The sequence below is a fragment of the Pipra filicauda genome, unplaced genomic scaffold, assembly GCF_003945595.2.
Source record: "Pipra filicauda isolate LSUMZ 115617 unplaced genomic scaffold, ASM394559v2 scaffold23_size5868930_pilon, whole genome shotgun sequence".
NCBI classification, from domain to species: Eukaryota; Metazoa; Chordata; class Aves; order Passeriformes; family Pipridae; genus Pipra; species Pipra filicauda.
The window spans coordinates 951607-976997 of record NW_024104354.1 but is presented as its reverse complement, the minus strand read 5'-3'; the positions used below and the strand labels follow the sequence as shown (position 1 = coordinate 976997).

The window sequence follows — 25391 nt, the reverse complement described above, 5'->3', positions numbered from 1 at the left end:
CTCACTTCTGTTATCTGTGTTCAGTAATCTCTCACAGGGAACTGATATTTTTGTACTGCTTATGAGCCACAGTGTTCCTCATGCAGAAATATTGGAAGAGGGGAGAGCAAGGGGACAGGAAGATAAAAATTTTTCAAAGTCAGGAAAGGTATAAAGCTTGTACCAAGTTCAAGTCTAGGTACATTTCACATTTTTTCCAGCCTAGTTCAAGTGAGTTTATTATAGTTGAGCAATATTTCAGAAGTTATCAGACATATTATACAGGCACAGTAGGTATTAACTGACTTTTGCAATATTTTGTACTGTGGTCTCAAGCCAATACAGGTTAAAAGAATTCTTCACGAAAGTTCTGTGCAGGATATTAATAAAACTGTTGGTGTATCTAAAACATACTCTTAGAGTCTTAAAAAGTGTGTCAGTGACTAAAATTAGTATTACTACATGATTAACTCATTCAACACTAAGGCAGTAAGATTACTTTTTGAAAGTAAAGTGGGTGCTTTTAACCAAAAATGGGACAAAAAGATAGTAACAGGCAATGTAAAAATGACCACAACCTATGCAAAATTTTACTGTCACCAGTGACTTAGTTAAGCAGTCAGATGATACAAATAACTACCAGTGTGATGATATCTGTGTGATCTCTAATATATAAGTACACATATATATATATTTTAAACTACAGTATTAGATTTTTTTAAGACTCATTGTCTGCCGAATAGTCAAAAAATTTTAAAGAAACCCTTCAGCCCCCAAAAATTCCATTGCTCTCTAAAATGCAGATATCTTACTGGATTGAAGTTTAGCGCTGAATATTGATTGTAAAGTCATTTCATTTAATGTTCCTGTAAAAGTCAACCAATTCAACAGAAAAATAACCTAGACTCCAAGATTTGATAGGAGTAATCTCATTACTACATGTTACTTAAAAAGCCAGTGTATAAAGACAGGATTAGCTTTACAGATCTATGTTCCCTGCAAACATAATTCAAAGAAAAGAATTCCTACATAATTCATATTAACATTATCTACTGTCTAGATGCAAATGTCCTTAATTAAACACAACTATCGGAAAAGTCTTCAAAGGCTGAACTTTATTTTGTATACCAAAAATTCAAGATGAGCATTTATCACTATCTTCTCTTTAATATAACATAGGGAATAAAGCTATCTCTCACACAATTGCACCACAGATTTAACACTTGTTTTTTAAAAGTCTACACTGTCTGATTCAATTCTATACAGCTCCTCAATATTATTTTGTAACATAGCCAGCACAAAATACTGAGCTTCTGATTACACTATTCATTAATTTTCTGAATGATTATACTTTGTGGCTCCATAATCCACCTTGATACTGAAAAGGGGCTTTTAAATATTTGTATGACACTGCCTATGTATGAAAAAGTGCTGCAAAAATCACATAGTATGACATACAATAGCACATTTAAACTTGAGGTTATACAGGACCTCTGGTGACTACCTAGGCCAAAACCCTTGCTTAAAGCAGCAGCACCTAGAGCAGGTTGTGTGGGATCATGTTCAATTCTGTTTTGGAATCTCCCAGGAAAAAGGTATATATTGTCATCACACAACTGCTTTCTTTTTCCCTCAAAAGAAGTACAAATACTAAAAAATTGCTTCTAAAAATAAAATATTTACAGGTGTGTATCAAGAAAATTTGTACTGTACCTTTATAATCATAAATGTATATAAGTATTGGCTGATTTTGACCAAAGGCACAAAATGACACCATGTGTTCATGTGGATGAAAGGCAACATCACGAAGTGAAGATGTGAAGGAGAGTTCAGAATATATGGCCACCTGATCTCCTACAGAATTGAAATATGTTTATTAATACCACAGAAATGTATTTGAAACACACTGGATACAAAAAAATAACAGTTGGTTAAAGCTTATATTATTACAGTACAGTGTCTGACACTGTAAATAAATATTCTTCAGTCAATTTCCTTATTGAAAAGGATTTGGCATAAGACAAAAAAATATTGCATGCTTTTAAGTAATTCAATAAGTCATAAAAGTTGCAGTAGCTGCAGGAAATCCCAGAGGATACACTACGTTAGCTGAGTTCTCTTGTTCTGATAAGCAAGTTCTGGAAAGGTGGCGTTCCACAGTATTTGTTTGTGCTTGCATTGTACCAGAGATAGCCATCTTAGCTGCAGATTTCAACTATATAATACTGACAACAGGAGTGAAAGTTGAAGCACAGAATTATTACAAATATAAATAAATATAAAAATATAAATAAAATTAGCTCTTCAGATGATGGCACTATGAATGCCAGTACAGTGTGTAAATGAGTCAAAACCCAAAGAAAACATACTAATAACAAAGTCCTGGCTGGCAGTGATGACATTAATGAAAAAGGTACCAGGCTAATTAAAAATTACTTCAGGGCCCTGGGTTGATTAGTTAATGGGACAGGAGTACAGGTGGTGTTCGCCTTAGTTCCTGCAGTAGCAGGGATAAACGAGGAGTAGGAAAACCCATCTTAACAACAGGTTGCTAAAGGATTGGTGCCACAGGCAGAATTTTGGTTTTTTCGACCATGAGGCAAATTCTACGGTACCCAGCCTGCTAGAGTCAAATGGGCTTCATCTATCTAGCAAGGGCAAAAGGACTCTAGCCTGTAAGTTGTTGAGGCTGATCAGGAGGGCTTTAAACTAGGCTTGAAGGGGGAAGGAGTTGAAACCAGGCTCTCCAGAGATGAGCCTAAGGGTGGAAAGCCCAAGTCAGAAGTGAAATCAGCAGCCCAGCTGAAGTGCATGTACACCAACGCACACAGTATGGGTAACAAACAGGAGCTGGAAGCCATCGTGCAGCAGGAAAGTTATGATGCATTTGCCATCACAGAAATGTGGTGGGATGACTCGCATGACTGGAGTGCTGCCATGGATGGCTACAAGCTCTTCAGACGGGATAGGCAAGGTAGGAGAGGTGGAGGGGAGGCTCTATGTGTTAGAGGGTCTCTTGACTCTGTGGAACTTGAAGTCAGTAACAATAAGGTTGAGTGGCTGTGGATCAGAATCAAGGGGAAGGCCAACAAGGCTGACATCCTGGTAAGAGTCTGTTATAGACCACCCAACCAGGATGATGAGGGTGATGAATTATTCTGCAAGCAGCTAGTGGATGTCTCAAACTTGCCAGCCCTTGTTCTTGTGGGCAACTTTAACCTTCTGGATGTCTGCTGGGAACTCAACAGAGCAGAGAAGAGGCAGTCTAGGAGATTCCTAGAGTGTAATTTCCTGCTTCAGCTGGTAAATGAGCCTACCGGGGTGAGGCCCCGCTAGACCTTTGGTTCACATACAGAGAGGGGCTGGTGGGAGATGTGGTGGTCAGAGGCCATCTGGGGCACAGTGACTGTGAAATAATAGAGTTTTGAATACTCAGGGATGCAAAGAGGGCCATCAATAAAAATTCTACCCTGGACTTCCACAGGGCAGATTTTGGCCTACTCAGAAGACTGGTTCAGAGGGTACCTTGGGAAACAGCCCTTGAAAACAAAGGGGTAAAGGAGGGATGGACATGCTTCAAGAAGGAAGTCCTTAATGCACAGGAGCAGGCTGTCACAGTGTGCTGAAAGGTGAGCCAGCAGGGAAGACAGCCAGCCTGGCTGAACAGGGAGATTTTGAAGGAAATTGGGGGAAAAAAGAGACCTTACCGACTGTGGAAAAAAGGGCTGGCTACTCATGAAGAGTTTAGGAATATAGTTAGGTCATGTAGAAAGAAAATTAGAGAGACAAAGGCACAATTTGAACTCAGTCTTGTCTCTTCTGTTAGGTAGAACAAGAAGTGCTTCTACAAATACATCAATAGCAAAAGAAGAGGTAAGGAAAACCTTCATTCTTTGTTGGACATGGAGGGGAACATAGTCACTGAAGATGAGGAAAAGGCTGAGGTACTTAACACCTTCTTTGCCCTCAGGACAACTGGCCTCCAGAGCTGGTAGACAGAGACAGGAAGCTGAATAGCACCCCTGTAATCCAGGAGGAAACAGTTAGCAACCTGCTGAGCCACCTGGATCCTCACAGGTCTTGGAACCAGAGGGGATCCATTCTACAGTGATGAGGGAGCTGGCAGAAGAGCTTGCCAAGCCACTCTCCATCATTTACCAACAGTCCTAGCTCACCTACAGGGTGGACAAGGGATCAGACCCAGCCAGCATGGGTTTAGGAAGGGTAGGTCCTGTCTGACCAACCTGATCTCCTTTTATGATCAGGTGACCCACCTGCTGGATGAGGGGAAGGCTGTGGATGTGGTCTATCTGGACTTTAGCAAAGCCTTTGACACCATCTCCCATAGCACACTCCTGAAAAGCTGGCAGCCCATGGCTTGGACAGGGGCACTCTGTGCTGGGTTAGGAACTGGCTGGAGGGCCGGGCCCAGAGAGTGCTGGTGAACGGTGCTGCATCCAGTTGGCGGCCGGTCACTAGTGGTGTCCCCAGGGATCAGTGGTGGGCCCCAGTCCTGTTTAATATCTTTACTGATGATCTGGATGAGGGGATTGAGTCCACCATCAGCAAATTTGCAGATGACGCTAAGTTGGTGGGTAGCGTTGATCTGCTGGAAGGCAGGAGGGCTCTGCAGAGAGACCTGGACAGACTGGAAAGTTGGGCTGATTCCAATGGGATGAGGTTCAACAAGGCCAAGTGCCAGGTCCTGCACTCTGGTCACAACAACCCCATGCAGCACTACAGGCTGGGGACAGAGTGGCTGGAGAGCAGCCAGGTAGAAAGGGACCTGGGAGTTTGGATTGACAGGAAGCTGAACATGAGCCAGCAGTGTGCCCAGGTGGCCAAGAAGGCCAATGGCATCCTGGCCTGGATCAGGAACAGTGTGGTCAGCAGGTCCAGGGAAGTGATTCTTCCCCTGTATTCAACGCTGGTGAGGCCACACCTGGAGTACTGTGTCCAGTTCTGGGCCCCTCAGTTCAGGAAGGATATTGAGGTGCTGGAGCAGGTCCAGAGAAGAGCAACAAGGCTGGTGAAGGGACTTGAGTACAAGTCCTATGAGGAGAGGCTGAGGGAGCTGGGGTTGCTTAGCCTGGAGAAGAGGAGGCTCAGGGGAGACCTCATCACTCTCTACAACTCCCTGAAAGGAGGTTGTAGCCAGGTGGGCTCTTCTCCCAGGCTCTCTTCTCCCAGGTAACCTGAAGTAGGACAAGAGGGCAGGATCTTAAGCTCTGCCAGGGGAGGTTTAGGTTGGTTATTAGGAAGAAATTAGGAAAAATCAGACATTGGAATGGGCTGCCCAGGGAGGTGATGGATTCACCATCCTTGGAGGTTTTTAAGATGAGACTAGATGTGGCACTTAGTGCCATAGTCTGGTAACCACGGCAGTGTTGGATCAAGGGTTGATGATCTTGGAGGTCTTTTCCAACCCAGTTGATTCTATGATTCTTCCTCCTTTTATTCTCTTTTTAAAGTTTTCAGGCAAATTATGTAGTGGCATAGATATAAGCTAATGTAGTTGGAAACATGGAGAGAAATTCAAAACAAAACTGTTAGTTATCTGCCAGTTTTAAAATATTTACTTTTTCCTTTTAAAAAATTAATTAGATCATAATCAGAGACAGAACATTATGTCATCAAAAACAAAATGGTATTCTGCTACTTTCTACTGTCATTTTTGTCTCTTTTACCTCCTGCACAAGAAGACAGCAAACTCTTTATTTTACATTTGCTTGACCTTTTTTCAGAAAGATTTTGGTAGCTATTTTGAAACTACTTGGCTTGGGGACTAATTTACAAAGAAACCTTATATTCCACAGGCAAAAAATATTGAGTCTCTGACCACCCTTGGGAAACAGAAGAAGTGGTTCTCAACAAAAGCCTGATTCCCAAATCTAAACAGCACAACAGAAAAACTGATCTGACCTAAAACATTTTTTGTGCATTCCATTTTAAGACCTTCATGTAAGGAACTGCAGCATACAAAAAGCTGAGCTTCAGGTGCTCCAATCCTGCTGGATATTACAAATGCTACCTCTATTAATTTCCTCTAGAGAATAAAATCTCAGAGATTAATAACAGCTATTTAAAAGGTGGAGCTAAAGCCTCAGGATTTAAGTACATCTTACATAACTTTTACTCTGTATCAAAAGTGTTTCAATAAAGCTTAAAAAATCATTTCCCCCTCAGCCTTGAAAATTTGGCTTAAGACCATAAAATAATTAGTTACCTGTTTCTGGATTCCAAACATAAGCCTTTCCATCTTCACTTCCTGAAAACAGGAACGTACCACATGGTGTTAAGGTGCTGTGAATCTTTTCTCTGTAATTTGTGGCACCTATGAATTTCTTCGTAGCAAAGCTAAAGAAACAGAAAGTTTACAAATGTAGCAGATACTTTCAGAATAAACAATCTAACTTTTTATGCATCAGTTCCCCCCTCTATTCCTCAGAAAAATCAATACACCTTGCATCCCAAATAGATATGCACCTTCTGCAGAGTGCAGTGTTCACCCTTTATTTTCCCTGACTTTCATAATGCACCTGACATTACAGATGAAAGCATACATCCTTGTCTTTCAGTAGAAAAACAAAATCCTCAGATCTAGAGAATGGATACAGATGTAGTAATTTGCATTGTCTTGATCCTGGGCTTTGCAAAAAATGGGGAAATTGGCACTATTACTCCAAGCTTTGCCAAAAAAGTTTTTATTATGCTTCTTGAGCTTGAGTGCTTAAATTTATCTAGCAGCTCTCTTCAGCTCTTCAGACTAATGTCTCCTTGGTTAGAAAACCAGCAGTAGAATCAACAAATTTCAAGATATACATGTTAATTTACTATTAATATTTTTAATATTATTTTGCAGCTTAGGTATCCTATTCCCTTTTCCAGCAAAACACTACTGGTCAGCTTAGGAATCATGATCTACTGTCAAACAGTTTGCAGGCATCAAGTGGGAGTTAATCTACAAAAGGATGGAAAGAAGCGTAAGTCAGCTTTTAAGAGGCTATTTCAAACATGAGGCATAGCCTAGAAAACAATATGAAAGTTCAACATGGAGACTAACACAGCAGCAATACTATGACACAGAATTTGAGGCAAGAAGAATGGCAATAGTCCACCACATCCCTCAAAGACAGAAGACAGTAATTTTTCAAATGTGTTACTGAAGAAATAATGGAGGTATGCTGGGAGAAATGCAGTGCATTTCATATGACAGGAAGATTATTTTAAACAATATTCTGAATAAACATACTCCATACGCAATTCTATTTGGCAAGTAAGAGAAAAGGATTCCTTAATGATCACAGTACAAGACTGTATTAGCCCAAAAAGGAGTTTTAGCTGTGTGAATAAAAAGAGATAGTATCTCTGAGATGTCAACAGAAGAGCTCTGCAAGATGTAAAACTAACCTGCATATGAAACCCTAAGGAGAGGACTGAACCAAATCTCTGATCACATACCTAAGTGACAAGACAGCAGTATTAACCAAAAAGATCAAAAAAGCAAGTTAAAAGAGGAAAGTTAAGAGCAACAAGCTATCAATCAAAGTGAATTGTGAAGATCTGTGACCTCCGCCCCCTCTTTTCTCATGCAGGGAATGAACAGTTAATGCTGACGTGTAAAATTATCACTGCTGGGTATCTGACCCTGTGGTTTATTGATAGACTTAAGCCAATGTAACTGTGGGCTGTGGTCAAAGTAGCAGTCCTGCTGCTGTCCTCTCCACCCTTGTTTTCCCAGGCTCTCCCTCATTTCTTCTCTAGTGTTCGGGCAGCTATCAGACAAGTTTGATAAGATAGTTGATTAAAATGAAAATTAATAATTTGTATTTGTAGGCTGATTTTCAGTCGGATCAGCACACTGATCAGACTTACCCTGCATCAAAAGACCTCTAGAGATGACAAAAAGGAAATGCTAGGAATACATGGCCAAAGCTGTGGCAGACCCAAGGAGATGGTGTGTCCTATGGATAAACTTACTTAAAATAATTGTGAAATTGCACCCCATATCAACCCTTTCTTAAAGAGTAATATGCATGTCCATTTTCCCCTCTCAAACTAAAATTCTGTCCTTTTTAGAAAGCGTAGCAACAGAAGAACACTATCTGCCTCAAAAACTACAGGTTTGCTCTGTCAATCCACCGATTTCAAGCTTTGATTGAGTGGATACTTTAGGCTTCTTGCATAGTCATTATAATGTACCGTTTACAGTAAAAGAGGAAAAGTGCACTATAATACTGTAAAGTCTTCAGTTAGTTCAAACATTCAATCCAATAGAATAACAGAACAGCTTAGTTTGGAAAAGACCTTCAAGAACATTAAGTCCAACAGCTAATTCAGCACTGTCAAGTCCAGCACTAAACTATGTACCTAAGTGCCACACCTACATATCTTTTAAATATCTCCAAAGATGATTTTCTGTATAGTGAGGGGAGGAAAGACACTTATGAAATTAAGGATAAAACATTTAGGAAGCATGTTCGTATTTTTAATGTCACTTTCCAGAACAGAATGTTCAGGTACATCTTAACAATGTATTTAAGTGATTAGAGCGAGACCCTTCTAACTTTCACCCAATGAAAGGACATGAGGGAATGGACATAAACTGAAATATAGGAAGCTCTGCTTAAAATTAAGAAAAAAAGTCTTTTACTTTGAGGGTGAATGAACACTAGAACATGTTGCTCTCAGAAGCTGTAAAATCTCCAAGATATTAAAGACCCTTCAAGATATTAAAAACCCAACTGTATAAAGCTCTGAGTAACATGCTGTTTGTGATTTGATTATTGGGTTGAACTGGTCACTCTCCAACATCAAAGACTCAAGTGAGACTGTAATCCCCTTGCTTTTTATTGTAGTTTATTACTAAAGAATCATGTTCATAACTATTAAGAATGAGATAATCATCAAAAAACTATGTCAAAATATCTCACAGCCTGCTTAATACATCATAATACATACATCATTGCATTTTTCAGTATTTATGATGACAATCATATTCTGTTTCATTATCCAAATACCCTTCCCAGAGTCTTAACAATGAGAAACTAACACACAAATAAACGTTATCATTTCAAAGTTATTTTCACGCCTAGATTGCATTTGAAAAGGGATTTCAATCTTTAGGAGACTAACACTGTCTTCTTCATGCCACCTTATGCTCCCACGTAATCTAGTAATTTATGGATATTCTATTCTAAAAGACTTACCCAATATCACACAAAAGGTCTGTAATACAGCGGTGTTTTGAAACCATTTCCTAACCCTTGATTATTAGGACATCTTTCTCCTCCCCAGCTACACACCTAATACATCTATGGTATTTTATTTCCCCAAGTAAATTTTAAAACAAAAAGGAAATACACATTTGTCACCAAAAATACTAACATTCTGAGATCTATAATTCTCAGGATACTGTCTTTGGCATGGATCAATAAACGCCTTCCATTCGGATGCACCTCCAAATGATTTATTGGTGTCCCTTTAATATCATTTTCTTTTATTTCCTACCGAAAGAAGGAAAATAAAGAAAAATATATAACCTTGTGTTTTAAAACTCATCTTTCTACACGTTATTATTCATTTTTCTCTTGCATTACCCTTTTTTTCTCAATTCATTCTATTTGATTAAAAAGTGCGTTCCTATATTAACGCATTACATCCTAGACATCAACTATTCTCAACCACAAGGCAGATTCTGTTGTGACTGAATTTTAAAAAATTCAGCTGAAGACAGAAATGCCAACTGAACATTAGGCCTCTAAGGTATGAACAAAGGTGATTTGTAAAGGCTATGGTCTGTTTTATTACTGTCTCTAGAGAACAAACCATGTACCTGAGAGTCCAAACACTTCTTGAACTTTGTCAAGCTTGGTGCTGTGACTACTTCCCTGTGGAGTTTGTTCCAGTGCCCAACCCAATTAAGTTGCAAAACAATTAAAAAAAATTAAGTCACTGAATCACAGCACATTGTTTCAGTTCTTTTGTACTGGTTTTTACAGAAAATACACCTTAGCAGCTAAACAAAAGGTAACGTATAAAAAAAATTCGAATTCAAATCAAATTACTAAATTTAAAACAGTTCACATAAAAATTACAATGCTAGTTTAAGAAACCTGTATACCTTATTGATCCTCCAGTGTTGAAATAGATGTTGAGAACTTCCGTTGACAGGTGTATCCCAAACTATTATCAATCCTGAACTATCTCCTGAGAACATGTGCTGTCCTGTGAAATAATGTCTTATAAGTGAAATACCACCACACCAAAAAAATAATACAGAAAACTATATATAAACAAGAAATCACCTTTTTTTTTCTATCATTTCATCCTAGCATTTTTGTGAATAGGCAGTTCTTCCATCTCTTTTGCTATAATATACTACTTGCAAATGCATTTTGCTCATATTGTATGATATAAGCTGATACCATAAATTTGGATTTAGCATATATATCAGATATAGAATATACTTTTAATTGGAACAAGAACAAATACTGTTATCCAATACTTGTTCTTTAAGTACAAATATTTATTCTTTATAAAAATGCAGCTTTCCTCTCCATAGTACCTACTTCAGTGACTACCTCCAAAAACGAACCACCTGATAACTAATGATATCACTAATACCAGAAAAAGTCAAACACATCCAAGTACCTTTAATTATTCATCTTCAACTCTTCCTTCACTAGTACACGTCAGTACATCACTCACTTTCAGCGGTTAATCTACCAGTTAATATGACTCACAATGGTCAAATCTCTGTCCTTTTCTCTCAGTGTTTCCTATTTCTGTCAATGTCAAAAAGTTCATCACCTTCTCACTTCTGCAGTCTAGTGTTAAAATTCTCACAATCTAACTATACTACCTCATTTTCTTTACCAAAGAATTACAGAATGGTTTGGGTTGGAAGATCATCTACCTCTGTCCTCCCTGACCTGGGCAGGGACACCTTCCACTAGACCAAAGCCCCAGCCAATCTGGTCTTGAACACCTTCAGGGATGGCACATCTGCAATTTTTCTGGGCAACTCGTTGCAGTGTCCCACTACCCTCACAGTAAATAATCTCTTCCTAAGAAGAATACATTGCCTCTATGACATAAAGCAAATTAGTAACAGTCAAGTTGGCCTTCGACAAAAAAGACAACTACTTCAAAAAGTAATACTACCTACATACCTTCTGCATCAAAACAAAGTGTGTTGATGAAACTTTTATGACTATCAAGCTCCTGTAGCAGTTGCCCATGGATTTCTTTCACATTTGCATTCCAGATTCTAATCACTGAGTCATAACATCCTGTCACAACCAATGAGTCAGCAATTGGGTGGTACTTTGCAGTGTAAACAAACGAAGGATGAGGGAAAACTCTCACTGCAGATGCCGCCTGCATTTCTATTTTCCACATTCTTAAAAGGAAATAAAGTTAGGATATCTACTGTATAAAGCAATCACACACACAGATATAACTGATGCCATATTTTGTGCTAGTGGTTCTAGAGGTAAATACTTGCAAACACCTAACAACACCCACTTATCCTACCAATTTGTTTCACCTATATCTAATCCTTTAATACAGTAGTTTGTAACAAGAATTAAGAAACATTTACTGCTTTACATAGTACTCTGTCTTCAAAGTAAATTCATGACTACTTACTCATTTAATGGATATATTACACATTTTAAAATACACATAAAGAATTTCATGGAACGGATCGGTGTCTTTCTTTCAGGAGTTACAACCAATTCAAGACCTTGTTGGATATCACTAATTTAAAAAAACGTTAGAACAAAAAACCCGCAAAGTAACATTTAGGGTCACTAAATATAAATAAAACCCCAGAAAATTTTACAGTAGTAATTACCAACCAAACAGTGATCATGATCTCAAGGATGTTTGCATCACATAAATTCACTTCTTACTATTTATCTATTTCCTATCCTTTGACACCCATTGCTGTAAGATCAGATTTTTCTGTGTTTTCTATTTGATGGTATACATTTTATCACCGAGCCTTCCCCAAAGATAAGTCCACAAAGAATAGAACAGTACCTGAATCATTAAATACAGTTGGGCAGCACATTAAACAGAGTGCTCAGTTACAATATGGAATTGAATTGCTTTAGTGACACCCTTCCAGGTGAGGTGACCACTTCTGGTGGCTATTGACGAATTCTAAACTTACTCTGAGGTGACCTCAGAGTCACCTGCAACCCTTTAGAGTACAATTAATTTGCAACTTAATGCAGAAAGGTCACAAGGAATCTACCTATCTTTTAGAATGGTTTTGCTCTAACAACATAAAAATTAATTTATTGCTTATAAATTATGTGGGACTAAACCTTGCAAAGGCTTGAGGATAATATAAAAGAGTATACAAAGAAGAATTCACAGAAGTTCCCAAATTTCCCTTCAAGTTGCCCTAGAATTCAGTACAAGAGATGGTCTAAGTAATAAACTCATAATGAATTTAAAGCAATGGGGTGTTGAAACTTTTTAAGGAGCTTAAGGCAACGGACAATAAATACAGGAACTAATAACTCGTACAGTGACCATGCGTAGCACACAGAAAAGGAGGCAGACCACTACAGTTTCAGCTTGCTGCCACAAATTCAAGAATTGAGGAACAGCTGGTCCTCCTTACAGGCAACATAAATGACAAATTAATATTTACTTCAATATAAAAAAATATTATTTAATCCACTCCCAAATTAAAAAAAAATTGGGCCGCGTTCTCAAAACAGTCTTTTTATGCCTACATACAAGCAACAAAAAAACCTAAACAAGTTCCACATATACGATATACCCTTTAACAATTCTGGCATTTCAATTATGCAACTGCCTGTAGCATTACTGAGTTGCATAACAGAAACAACACATAGGAACCTGAAGAGCTAAAAAAAAAAAAATAAAGCTCCATGAAAACCAATGAAGTTGCTCATCATAAAATTGCACAGTGTCACAGCCATATTTTCATGTATTTCTACAGTTTTGAGGGTTTTGGCTTTTAAAAGTTGAACAGATTAGTATTTTGATATTAACATTGCACTGAAGAACACTTTTTATTTGTAGAGGAAAATGTGTACATGTTCGATTTAAGAAATAACAATATCAAATTTTATTTTCAGCAATTTAAGTGGAATTATTTAAATAAGTTTACAAAACCAAAAAAACCCCACCAACATAAATATATGCAGTGTGGCCAATTTATAGACATAACCTGAATCTTGCATTTTCAATTTATTGCTTCATGTTCAAATTTGCAAACTTAATACTGCATTCATAGCATGGCAATTTCTCCAGGGACCAAATATCACAACTGTATCAGTGTCTTCTTGAAATATTGAAAAACCTTTTGGTTTTTCAGTACATTGTAGATTTAAACACTACAGTTTTTTGAAAAGGTTTGGTCTCACATACATATACATTAGAAACCAATATAGTAAATATAGTGTCAGTGTCTAACCCAATCACAATTTTTATGTTATTGTAGTCATACCGTAATTAAATCTTTAACTAAAACAGTATAATACAGTTTGTAGTAAGATATTGAATTGGACTGCTTTCTTTTCTGCTTGTGATGCTATCTGCCAGAACATCATCATCATACTGACCTGACAGTGCCATCAGAGGATGCAGTAAGAAGGTATTGATTGTCTTTTGACCAACAAAGATCATACACTATGTTAAGGTGACCATAAAACTCTCTCAGGAACTGTCCAGAAGGAATTTCATACACTAGTGAAGTTTAAATAGAAAAATAAAAGTTTTGTTAAGTATTTACAGTCAAATATATGTAGCTACTAGAGCAAAGTTTAGTCTAGTCTTAGGCTGATTTTCTGCTAGCATAAATCAACTCATTTTCTTTATCTTCTCATTTTGAGAGAACAAGATCAAATAGTTGCTAGATATGCATGGACAGCAAGCATCTGCTTCCATCTAGTGGTTCATTAATGTCACAATGTCTTAACCCTTAAGAAACAGTTTATATTATCTTTAAATTAGGATTAGGATTAGATACATATATATTTTTTTTTTTAAATTTTGACAGCTATTTGACCAATCTTTGAATTATTTTACCATTGAGATCACTTTCTGGGGCTGTGTAATAAAGGAAATTAGATTTATTGTTCCTTGCATTTAAACATGTATTTTGTGTAAACTTAAAATACTGTTCTCTCTAAATCTCAAAATTCTTCTGGAAGGCTTAAGAACTATGCAATTGAAGATACTGTGATGAAGCAGTCCCAAATTTGAGTAATAAGGAATATTTGTATTTCGACTGAACTGGACCATGGAAGACAGCAGCTTCCAGTAGTCTGGAGTCGATGACAACATTCGGGCATCTAACCTTCAAGACTGGTTAGGAGAAAAACTTACATGAAAACTTTGGGAGGTAGGAGCTGAAAAAGTTATTTCACTTAAAACATTGTTATCAAAAAATATGTTCCTTCTGCAAACTGGTTTTGTATTTCCATTAGACCTTCAGGCTGAAAGTGTCATTTCATATCATTAAACTGTATACATATAACCATGTATGAAAAGCCAGTTCCAGCCCTATCAACACAGAAAGAGTATTTTCCTCAATGCTCTTTAATGCACATAAGAATTTGCAAAACACAATAATAAAACAGAACCCCTAAAAAAAGGACAATTTAAAAATACATCTTTTAACCTTTAGTTGCAAACCACATGAATTATAAGAAAAAAAACACGGAACATATTTAAACTTACAAACAATGGGATAGCCGTTCCTTCCGGCACACGCTGCTGCCAGCATTTTCCCATCATGAGAGAAACGAACACAGAAACAGCCCATATCTCCACCTCGCAGTGAAAACAGGTGTTTGTTTGGTATGCGGCAAGCCTAGCTTTTCAGGGAAGAATGGTATGAATATTAACTATCCAACACTTAAAACACATTCTTAGCTACTGACATGCATAAGTTTTAAAAAGCTAGTAACATCTTCATGGAATTTAAAAGAAAAATTCAACCTTATATACAGAGATGGTTCTGCAGCACAACTCAGGCTACATCTAGTTTGTATGTTTGTTTCTGCCCCGTTATTACAAACCACTAGCAAGTTTTAAAAACCTAAGAAAATTTACAATTAAAATAATTTCCTTAATTTTAAGAAGTGCTTAATAATGTCTATCATCAATGATGCAAACTGTGCAGTTAGACTGTAAGTCAAGCTTGTTTAAGGAGTCTAAGCACAACTTTCAGTGACTTAATGAACTCAAAAGTCTAACCACAGGCACTTAAACCTTGGGTTTACCAAATCACTTTTAGCATTCCTCATCTGTATTTAAATACCTGACTTTTAAAGACACAACCAGAGATGAAACATTTCAAAACACTGCACAGACATTTTAGTCCCTTTTCCTTTCTCCCAAAATATTTCCTCTTTTTTCACCCAAGGGCTTTTTCTTCAACACTAAATTCAAAGTTTAAGGTGAAGTAAAATATCCACAATAGCTATGTGATTATTTAACCTAAACCTGATTTACCTTTAGGAATGACAAATGAGTGTGAACAGATTTATATTCATTTAAAAGTATAGAAATAGATCTCATCACCATGGCTAGGCTTCGCGAACGAAGATTTGGGAAAGGCTCTATCCACATTTGTTACAAACGAATAGATCTACTCATGAAATACTCATATATACACTATTAATCTTGTTAAAAACTATATATGCAATTAAGGCTTCTAATGCTTTTTAAACTTGCTGTAAAATAAAACAATATTATGTTGAATTAGTAATTCAGCTCAGAAAAACTTATTTCATTTCCAGGTCACGTAGCTATAATTCACATATAAAATAAATTAAATATTTAATTCATGTATCAAATAAGTCATAATTCTATAGAACATTTTTGAAAAATAATATATCATCCATCTATGGAGACAGATACAGACATACTTTACAAAGATAGCTTTAATTGAAAACAGTAATTTAAATGTATAAAAAGGAAATAATAATTTTGATCCATTATTAAATTTTAAACAAGTGCATATTTCAAATATTTTTTAGCAAACAGACATGCCACATCATGCTAACCTTACTGAAACTTTTTCACAAGACAGCACATCACAAAATGCATCATCATTGCTACCATTTTTCAATATGCCCATGGACTAGTCTAAGCATAAATGAGCTAATAAAGTAACATACTTAACCTAAATACAACTTTCAGGTATCCTGCCATTTTTGGTAAGAAAATTCCCATTGTAAAAACTCTAGTCTATTCCTTACTATTTTATTATTATTAGCAAACAGTGCTGGAAATCAAGTCCATGTATATTTAAGCGTTCTTTTCAAAAGTATCCGTACAAGAATTACAGTAGGGAACCAAAATAAAAATCATCACTCTTTCTTAACAAATCTTTATGTTATGCTTTGAATTTGTATAGAGTCATGAACCCGTGCTAACGCTGTTCTACAAAATGATATGAAATTATTGCATGGACATTCTATATATAGTTGCAAAAATATTCCCATTTTATGACTGCTGATTTTCATTAGCTACAGTGATCTAGGGGTTAGGATGAAGTCAGCAAAAACCTTCTTAGGAAGGTTCTTCAATATAAATTCTTTCTGTTATACTGTGAAAATAACTTTAACAAACAAACAAACAAAAAATCTCAAGAAAATATATTTACAATCAAGCTGAAATCTGAGAACAGGTTTCCTGTCTTACTTCCATTACCCGAATAACCCTACTCTTTCAAATTCTTAGAGAATTCTGGAGATGAAAATACCTGACTGTTCTCGGAAAAAAAAATGGTTAAATCAACCATATTTGCTAAGATTAAGCATCCTCTGCTATCTATGAGACTTTTTTCATGTTTTAATATTTTTCTTAATTTTAATTAATTACTTGCTTCATAATACTTATACCATAAAAACAGTTAGAAAAATATAGTAGCTATTTAAATTATTTTCCTTTAAAAACAAAAGAAAAACACTTTACCTGTCCAGGCAATCTTGACCATTTAAATGGTTCCTTTTTCTCCTCTGGAAAAGGTTCGTATCCCTCTCTCTGGAGCTCAGACAGTGCTGTATTACTTTGTTCCTGCTGAACAGCTATCATAGAGCGAAAAGAAGGAGCAACCTTAAGGCAAACAAAACTAAGTATCAAGGAAAAATATTTTTGAAGTGAGCAATGTAATTTCTGAAAAGATTTTAACTTTAAATGTATTGTATTTTTACATCTGAAACACAGCGATTGGAAAAGGCTTAATACATAAAAACTGCATTGCAAAAACTTCATTTAAAGTAACCAGGAAGTCAGAAAGTAATCCAAGCTTCTAAAGTTGTGTCAATCAGATGGTATCACAGATTTATCAAATAACTGATACTTTTCTATTTTTAGTAACTATCCAGGTCAGTGAAAATTAGTAATACTCTTGTATTGTATTGTATTGTACTACTGCAAGGGTGTTGCATAAAAAAATAAAAAAAGCATTCCAGCATGTAAATAGTTGTAGTGACATTAACCTACTACCTTACAATCAAAATACTGCTTCAGTAACAAACCCCATTCTTCATATCAAAACATATTACCAGTGTTGTTCACTCTTGATATCAAAAGATATTACCAGCATTGTGTACGTTCAGTAGTTGCAAAGAAAGGAGGACTGACAACATTTATGATTTTAATAGTAGGTAAAGCATATATACTTTCCAGATTTCTGTAAGTACACTCACTGAACCTCACCTACAAGTTACACCAAGCTTGAACACACAGGAAACCTCAACACTAGGCAACAGCCCAGCAGCCCCTCTGAGAGGCACAGAGGCCATACAGCAAGAGCTGCAGTTCTGATCTGTTTTACTAATTCTCTTTAGAAACACACCAGAATACCACGCAAAATTACTGTTTTCTTCCAGGCTTACATTAGCTAGGTATTCACTGTCTAGGTTCCTGTGACTAAAAAAGAAGGCTGGACACATACTATGCAAGTAGAAATCAATTTAGGAGTTTAAATTGTTTGTCAACTTCTATGCAAATGCCCTGTTTTATCCGAGACATCTATTTTCACATCTACTAGCCCATGCAGAGGTATGTGAGATCTGGACTCTTCTGGAGAAGCAGACTAGGCAGAATTTGTAATAGATCTTAAATGGAAGCAGAAATCTATGCATAGAAAACTGTCATGCCATGGCTCTTATCTGGAGCTCAATCCCAGCCTTACCAAATCTGGCATTTATGAGAACAAGAATGAAATAATACCAGTAATCAATGAATCCAGTCAGGCACAAGTCAGAAAGCCTACAAATTCACCACATCAGCTGAATTTCACAGAGGACTGTAAAGTAGGGACAGCTGTAAACCAGTGACAGCACCTAAACCTACCAGGAAAACAATCAGACCATGGTAAAGACAGGCTCAGAGGACTTCCAGAAAAAAAGAAGCACAGATGCTCAAGCAAAGTGCACAGAATTCCTAACAACCTCAGCAGCTGACTGAGCAGGAGATCTGCAGATGTCATTCCAGTACACAAATTAGAGCATCCCAAACCCTGTGAACTAATCCCACAGATTAGCTCGGTTTTTGTCCAGGCACATCTCACCAGCCTTCCACATCACCCTTGACTGTACAAACAGTGAGCATAAGAAAGCTCTAAATACAAACAGAAAATTATATAATAGAACAATACTGTACTTGCATACTAGAAAAGTAAATGCTGTATTTATCTTGAATGTGCATCTCAGCCCACACCAATGTAAGCCTATCTTTAAAGGAGTTTTCATCTGAGAAAAAAAAATACAGCTCATTATAGCTTGAGGGTGCAGGGAATAGAGTTAAGTGACTTACATCTTCTCTCACAGAATTTACACACCTGCACGAGTCCAGTGACTTAAAACGGCATTTCCCCTAATAAGAAGGAACCTTAATCTTCAAGAAATTACACTAAAAGTTCTCTGTCAGTGACAAAATATTCAAAGTTGTAGATGGGAAAGTAAGCCTATTTTTCAAAGATAACTAGGAAGGGCTGAGTTTGAAACATATCTTCAGATGCAATGTTCTTATAGTGTATTTTATATACTGCATACAAGCACAGTTTTTATATCCATGCATACAAACACAGATGCACATACTCTAGCTAGTTACTAGTTCCTGCAGAAAAGTCTGCATATTTGTAAATATATTTATATATTATATATTTAACTTACATGATCCGGCAGTTTTATGCCTCTTACAGTTACATATAAAGTTGATGGGTAACGATTTCTAGGACATTTTGCCCACCAGTCATAAACCTCAACAACATTTGAACGTGACTTGGTCCTTGAAGGTGGGTAATATAATTGCAGACGAAGTTTTCCACCAATGTTTAGAACTCCATTTGCACCTACAAGCTGGAAGGGTGATTAATTAGAGGAAAGAGGAAGAAAAAGTTAACATAAAAGAAATAAAAGTAATTGATAATTTCTAGTATTTTAGCTACAGTATAAACTCTTGAAATCCACTGCCCATTGCAGAAATATACTAATCCTAGAAGTGGTAATGAATTTAACATTATTAAATGCCCCAAGATCAAATCACTAAGATTAAAGCTTAGATAGCAGCCTAGTTTTGAAAGATGTTTCACAGCAGTAATACCATGAAAGTGGGAAGATCTCTGTAGTACCACTTCAGGGGTTTTTTTTTTTTTGGTTTGGTTTAGTTTTTTTGTCTTTTTTTTTTTGTTTGTTTAGTTTGGGGTTTTCTTTGGGTTTTGGTTTTGTTTGGTTGGTTGGTTGTTGCTGTTTTTGGATTAGTGGTTTTTTTGGCTTTGTTTTTTTTTTTAATTATTACTTGCTAAAATCAACCAAATCTCAAAGGACTGCCAATCCACAAACAGCCTCTTCCAAATTTGTTTCCTTTGAATGTTGCAACAAAGGGCATTGCTAAGGCTTTGGTTCAGAGCAGAAGATACAGCAAAGCTGTAGCATCTCCAACTTCAGAGGAGACAGAGTTCTGTCTACTGATCTAAAGAACAAGTGTACCTAGTGCCATTAACCCTGGTCAGTGTTTATCAGGACATTACTTCGACTGATACAGATGAAAGGATAATGCAGACAGACAAGTAAGAACAAAGAACAGGCCACCATTTTATTCATATTTATGCTGAAAATTCACCCTTCCCTCCATTCAGGAGTAGGCTGTCCTGAATGCCTGGATGCAGAGCTATACACCCAGATATGCTGTACCAGACTTCGGTTTCCAGTAGATTCATCTTGGGCAGAGCTAAGAAGAATCTCCATATTGAACTGATATGAAGGTCCCACTCCCTTCACCTAAACTTGCAGTCCATTATCTTCTCCTGTATTTCTCATGCTGTAGACTGCTCAATGATTATCATCCACACAGGTAGGTGTTAATAAACAATCCTCAAGGAAACTAAAGCTTGCCAGCTCTTAAAGAACAAACTGACACATTCAAGTCTCTCCTAAAAGGGTAAAAAGGTACACATGTGCTGGCTAAACTACCAGTATCTCACATTTGCCTCATTTGTATATCAATTGTCACAGCATTCCCAATGCCACAACTAAAAATGAGAGGAAATTTCTAATTGGGCTAGGGAGTCTTTTCAAAGATTGGACAACTAAAAATGCCACTCTAATACAGAACAGCTGAGGTACAGAAATTAGTGGATTTGTCATTTTCTTCAAAATCACACAACCACACAGAAAACCCTAAGAGAAAATCTTTTTCTGTACCTTATGAACAAAAAAAAACCCTTACACGTTCTATGCTTTCTTAAAACCCACATATTTTTTATTGTCAAGCTTGTTAATGTGTTGATTTTATGGGGTGAAAGAAGAGGGAAAGGAGAGAACAGCCAAGCAAGGAATTTTTTCCACCATCTCTGTTGTTGAAAATATTAAAAAAAAGTTTCCCTACTAAGTACAGTTAGAGATTTTCAGATAAAAATATTTATAAATTTTGCTTCTTTAATTAAATATTTACAATACCTTTAGAAATGCCCAACAAATTTTTCGATAATGACCTTCCTGAATTTGTACATTGGAGTTGGCTCTCACTTCATCCATACTTAGACAATCAAGGACCTAGAAGTATCAGCAGGAATATAAATGTATTTCTAACGAACTTCATGGTAATTAAAAAATAATTGCTGAAAATATGCTAGATGCATTCACTAAATTAAACAGATTTCAATTTTAAGAAATTACAAAACCAGTATTTTTCCCATCCAAGGGTACAATTAGAAATGACAGATCCTTATGCATTTACCTGATGGCTATTTATGACCTGCATTAAAAAGAATGTCTGGTCTTAAAAAAACCTATTTTCGCTTCCCTTCTGTCTCAGTAAAAGAGGAAACAATAATATGTAATTTTCTTAAATCCTATACACTTCAGAAGTCATAGAGATCACAAATCTGACAGCTAAAACTAGGTGCATACTAATCCAGATGGAAAATGGCAGTCACAAATTTAATTTTCCTTTCCTAAATTTATCACTTTTGTCATAGAATCAGTCATAGAATGGTTTGGGCTCAAAGGAATCTTCAAAGACTATAGAGTCCTGTCTCATGGGCTGGGACATCTTTCATTAGATCAGGTTGCTCAAAGCCCCATCCAACCTGGCCTTGAATACTTCAAGGGATGCCCATAAGAATCTTCATTTTTCAGTCAGGAACCAGAATTTTATCATATTTAGCTACTTTTGGAAGTTTATCTTGGTATACAAAAAAACTCCCCTTAGAATCATACTTTCTTCAAATTGATTTTTCAATTGATAAACCACGCTGAAGTCAAACAGCATACTCGCAGTGTAATCATACTTTTTGTGGTCCTAACATCAGTTTGATTTCCATGAAGAATCTTTACAAATATAATTAGTTTTGTGTTAAGCAACTAAGGACTCTTAATTCTATAAATATGTTCATTTATAAGCATCACAAAACATAAAGAAACACACGGTAATGTATTATATTCAATCTATTTGAAACAGAAAAAAAACAAGGAATGAAAAAATATTTATTGTATTAAGATACCATTTTGAGGTTAGTACTACAGAATCTCTCTGTACAAATATTGAAATACTTAAGCTCAAAATTATGTTGAATATATAATTTACAATATAGAGGACAAATTAATAACTACTTTATGAAGATGGGGCCAGAAGTAGTAGACATGTAAAATGTTAATAGAAACAATGCAATAGCTTACTCATTGGTACAAGGAGCTGTTGCTACAAGCAGACAAATTCTGCCTTTCAGTTTCTGGTACTTCTTTTCAGATTTCAAGAGCGTGAAAAGAAAAAAGTGATATCCTTCATATCTTACCAGCCTTTCCCAGAAGGTTGACAGTTGATTTAATAAGTTTTTTACTCTTTATTACTATCAAAACAGGGGTTGTTTTTATTTTATGAAAAAACACTTTTTGGTATCTCCAGTTAATTCTGTATCTTAAGGCTATGCTATTAACCCATTCTAACTAAAACAAAACATCTGAATCAGTCAAATATATACTGCTGAAGAAACAAACCAAAAATCAGAATATGCATAAACTGGATGCAAAATATTTAACCTTACCTCAAAAAACAGGATAACCTGAGGGTTTTCTTCAGTGTTTTGGGTAAAATAAGTAAAACGCTCATTAAATATTACTTGTTCTTCCCACTCTGGAACTGTTGATTTAGACTGTCTAAAGTCATATGGTTGAGTCATAATAGGAAGAATGTGCTCTATTTCTTCTTGTTCATAAGATGAAACTTCCCTCTCGCTGCTTGAAAATTTCCAGAGAGTTACAATTGTTAGAGCACTTAAAAAAAAACCTCAAGCAAAACAGTATTTTCAATTACTGAAAGCAAACTATTTGTTTGACTCTAGAAAAAAACTCATCCAAAATTTAACACAATTTGCAATGTATATAGAAATGCTGCAGGCTAAAGTCCAAAATCCTAACCATTAAGTTACTGTTAGCAAATTTACGCATAAAGGTCGTGGTAGAGCCTACTGTTTAAACACAGTTAAAATTTGGGTTTCAGGAAAATCATGCATAATGACAGTGGAAACAAGCAACTCAAGCAACTAGAAATATGAAGAACTAAACTTTATTTCAGGATTTTAGAAGTTCTTTAATAAAAAAGAAAAGGTAGGCATTATTTATACTGCAAGAATTCTGCTTACTTATTCTAACCTTGGCTTTTACATATTTTTAGGACTTAGGAAATTTTCTCTCTGGAAAGAATATAGAATTAACTGCATTGCAAATATGGGGATCTCGAGAGCAATACAGCAGTGCAGAGCATTTAAAGTGCCAAAAGGAAAAGATAAATACCACCATCATTTATTGTAGGTATATATATATATACATATATATATATATATATATATATATATATATATATATATATAAACACGGATGTAGAAACTAACAAACGACTACAGATGCTTAAAATTGCTCATTGTTTTCATTTTTATACTTAATTTTCTAGGGAAGAGTATACCTATTTATTGTAAACATTGATAATAGAAACAGTTTATTAAAAGTCACCTGTGATCCTTCTTGACATATAAGCCACTTCTCTGATCAACAACATGGATTTTAACTACAGGATGAGATACCAAGAGATCAGTTTTAAGTCGGTCAGATCGATGGATATAAACTCCCAAAATCAGATCATCAGCAAAACCAAATTTAGACTGAGTTGATATTTCTGAATTCTTCTTTTCCTCATCATTTTCTGCAGCAAATTCTGTGGTTTCTTCTAGAAATAGGAACAAAGTAAATAAACTGTCACCAGTGGAACATAATAACCTCAAAGCAGTAAAAATGCTCTGTATTGTCTTCGCAAACAATAGTAAAGCAATAAAATTAAAAGTGTTCTTTATGTAATAGGTTAAAATAAAATTATCGAATTTGCAGCATCTTTAACATGTATGAACATACACAGAAGTACACATTAATTAATATAATCTATTCATATTAACAAACATTTTAATCTAAAAATCACAGGTCTTCCTCTTGATTGAGGTTCTTCCATGCCACAATGACTTAAAATCCATACAGTTCAACAGCCTGCAGTTGGTTTTGTTTGGTTTGTTTTAGAAAAACAGACAAAAAAAAGGCAAGCAGAAACTGATGCTTTCTCCATGTGAATATACCAAACACTGTTTTCAGAAATTCCTCATTTACAAGTTAAGAGGAGACTACAATACTTGATAGATATCAAGATACCTACTCCTCATCAGTTTCAGTAATTTCCTTTTTTTAAAATCTGATTTCTTACTTTGGCCTCCACAATATTTGAGGAATCAAGTTCTCCAATTTTACTACGCATTGCATGAAATAGTATTTCTCACATTTGAATTGAGCCATCAGGTCAAAACAGTGGCGATGAACCATTTTCTAGCATAAAGTAAAAAAAATAATAAAATAATAATTAAAAAATCAGAATACGCATCTTAATAATACACTATAAAAGTGGTGTATATGCATTTTTATATTATGCTTAAAAAAACCCAATTTTTAAAACTATGTCTCAAAACTATTTATAGTAAATGAACTTTCTAGATTTTAGATTGATACATCGAACTTCCTCACAAATATGCCTTAGAATTGGAAGAACAAAAGTACACTTAAGCAACTAGAGAAACAAGCAACTTCTGTGTTACCACTATGGATAAATATTTCTGTAGCAGCACAAAAAAACCAGGTAGCAAAGTATACACTATTATAACATAACTGGCAGACCTTTTCTGGTTTTCTTTTTAACCTTCCTGGCTTTAGGTTTCTGTTTATCCATGCTTTCCTTGAGTGTCTGTCCTTCCGATGTAAATAGTCTTTCGGGTGACTGACTTTCATTGCCATCTTTTTCCGGATGATGCTGCAGCTCAGAAATGGACATTGCACTGCAAAGTAATGAATTACTATCAGGGCAATTGCACTCCACTGCATACACTGATACAATTACTCATTACCATTACCAATCCACTTGGAATTCTGCAACTTATCATCTGTTTATGCTGAAAATGCAACACTCCTCACCCCCCACATTAGTGTCTTGCCTTTCTCACTGCTCTCCCTCCTTCACCTCCCCCTAATTTCCACACAATTGCAGAACCGCTCATGTGACTAGAGCTAAGCTAATGCTCTTCTGTTTGATCAGGGCCATCACTTGCCACAAAAAAAAATAAAATCATGCATAAAATTATCTTCAGTTACTTAAGAGCAAGTTCCACAGAAAACACAGATCAAATAGCAATGGAGGACATAAAAAAAAAAAAAGTTAAAAACAATCTGTGAGCTAAACATTAATCATGACAGAATTTTGAAAAAGTATCTGGTAATAATTTTCCATGACAGATTCATCCAATTAATCACTTAGGAAATACGAACAATTTATCAGAAAGCTTCTGTCTATCTTAAAACAAAATGAAACATTTTGCT

At 35.9% G+C, this 25391-nt stretch overlaps 1 protein-coding gene across 7 annotated transcripts in view; it reads right to left on the bottom strand.

The window, feature by feature from the left end:
* AHI1 (Abelson helper integration site 1) overlaps nucleotides 1-25391 on the bottom strand; it is a 95653-nt gene that overhangs the window by 57487 nt on the left and 12775 nt on the right. For 6 of the 7 annotated variants that reach the window (XM_027746642.2, XM_027746639.2, XM_027746641.2 and 3 more), the window contains 13 exons: nucleotides 24696-24853; nucleotides 23496-23709; nucleotides 22532-22724; nucleotides 20946-21041; nucleotides 19161-19346; nucleotides 16954-17094; nucleotides 14710-14842; nucleotides 13590-13713; nucleotides 11154-11383; nucleotides 10103-10206; nucleotides 9367-9485; nucleotides 6206-6336; nucleotides 1693-1833 (listed from right to left, as the gene is read on the bottom strand). In XM_027746642.2, the coding sequence (XP_027602443.2) occupies nucleotides 1693-1833; nucleotides 6206-6336; nucleotides 9367-9485; nucleotides 10103-10206; nucleotides 11154-11383; nucleotides 13590-13713; nucleotides 14710-14842; nucleotides 16954-17094; nucleotides 19161-19346; nucleotides 20946-21041; nucleotides 22532-22724; nucleotides 23496-23709; nucleotides 24696-24853 (1970 nt within the window). The remainder of the gene's footprint in view (nucleotides 1-1692; nucleotides 1834-6205; nucleotides 6337-9366; nucleotides 9486-10102; nucleotides 10207-11153; nucleotides 11384-13589; nucleotides 13714-14709; nucleotides 14843-16953; nucleotides 17095-19160; nucleotides 19347-20945; nucleotides 21042-22531; nucleotides 22725-23495; nucleotides 23710-24695; nucleotides 24854-25391) is intronic. The other variant, XM_027746645.2, reaches the window with a different exon arrangement.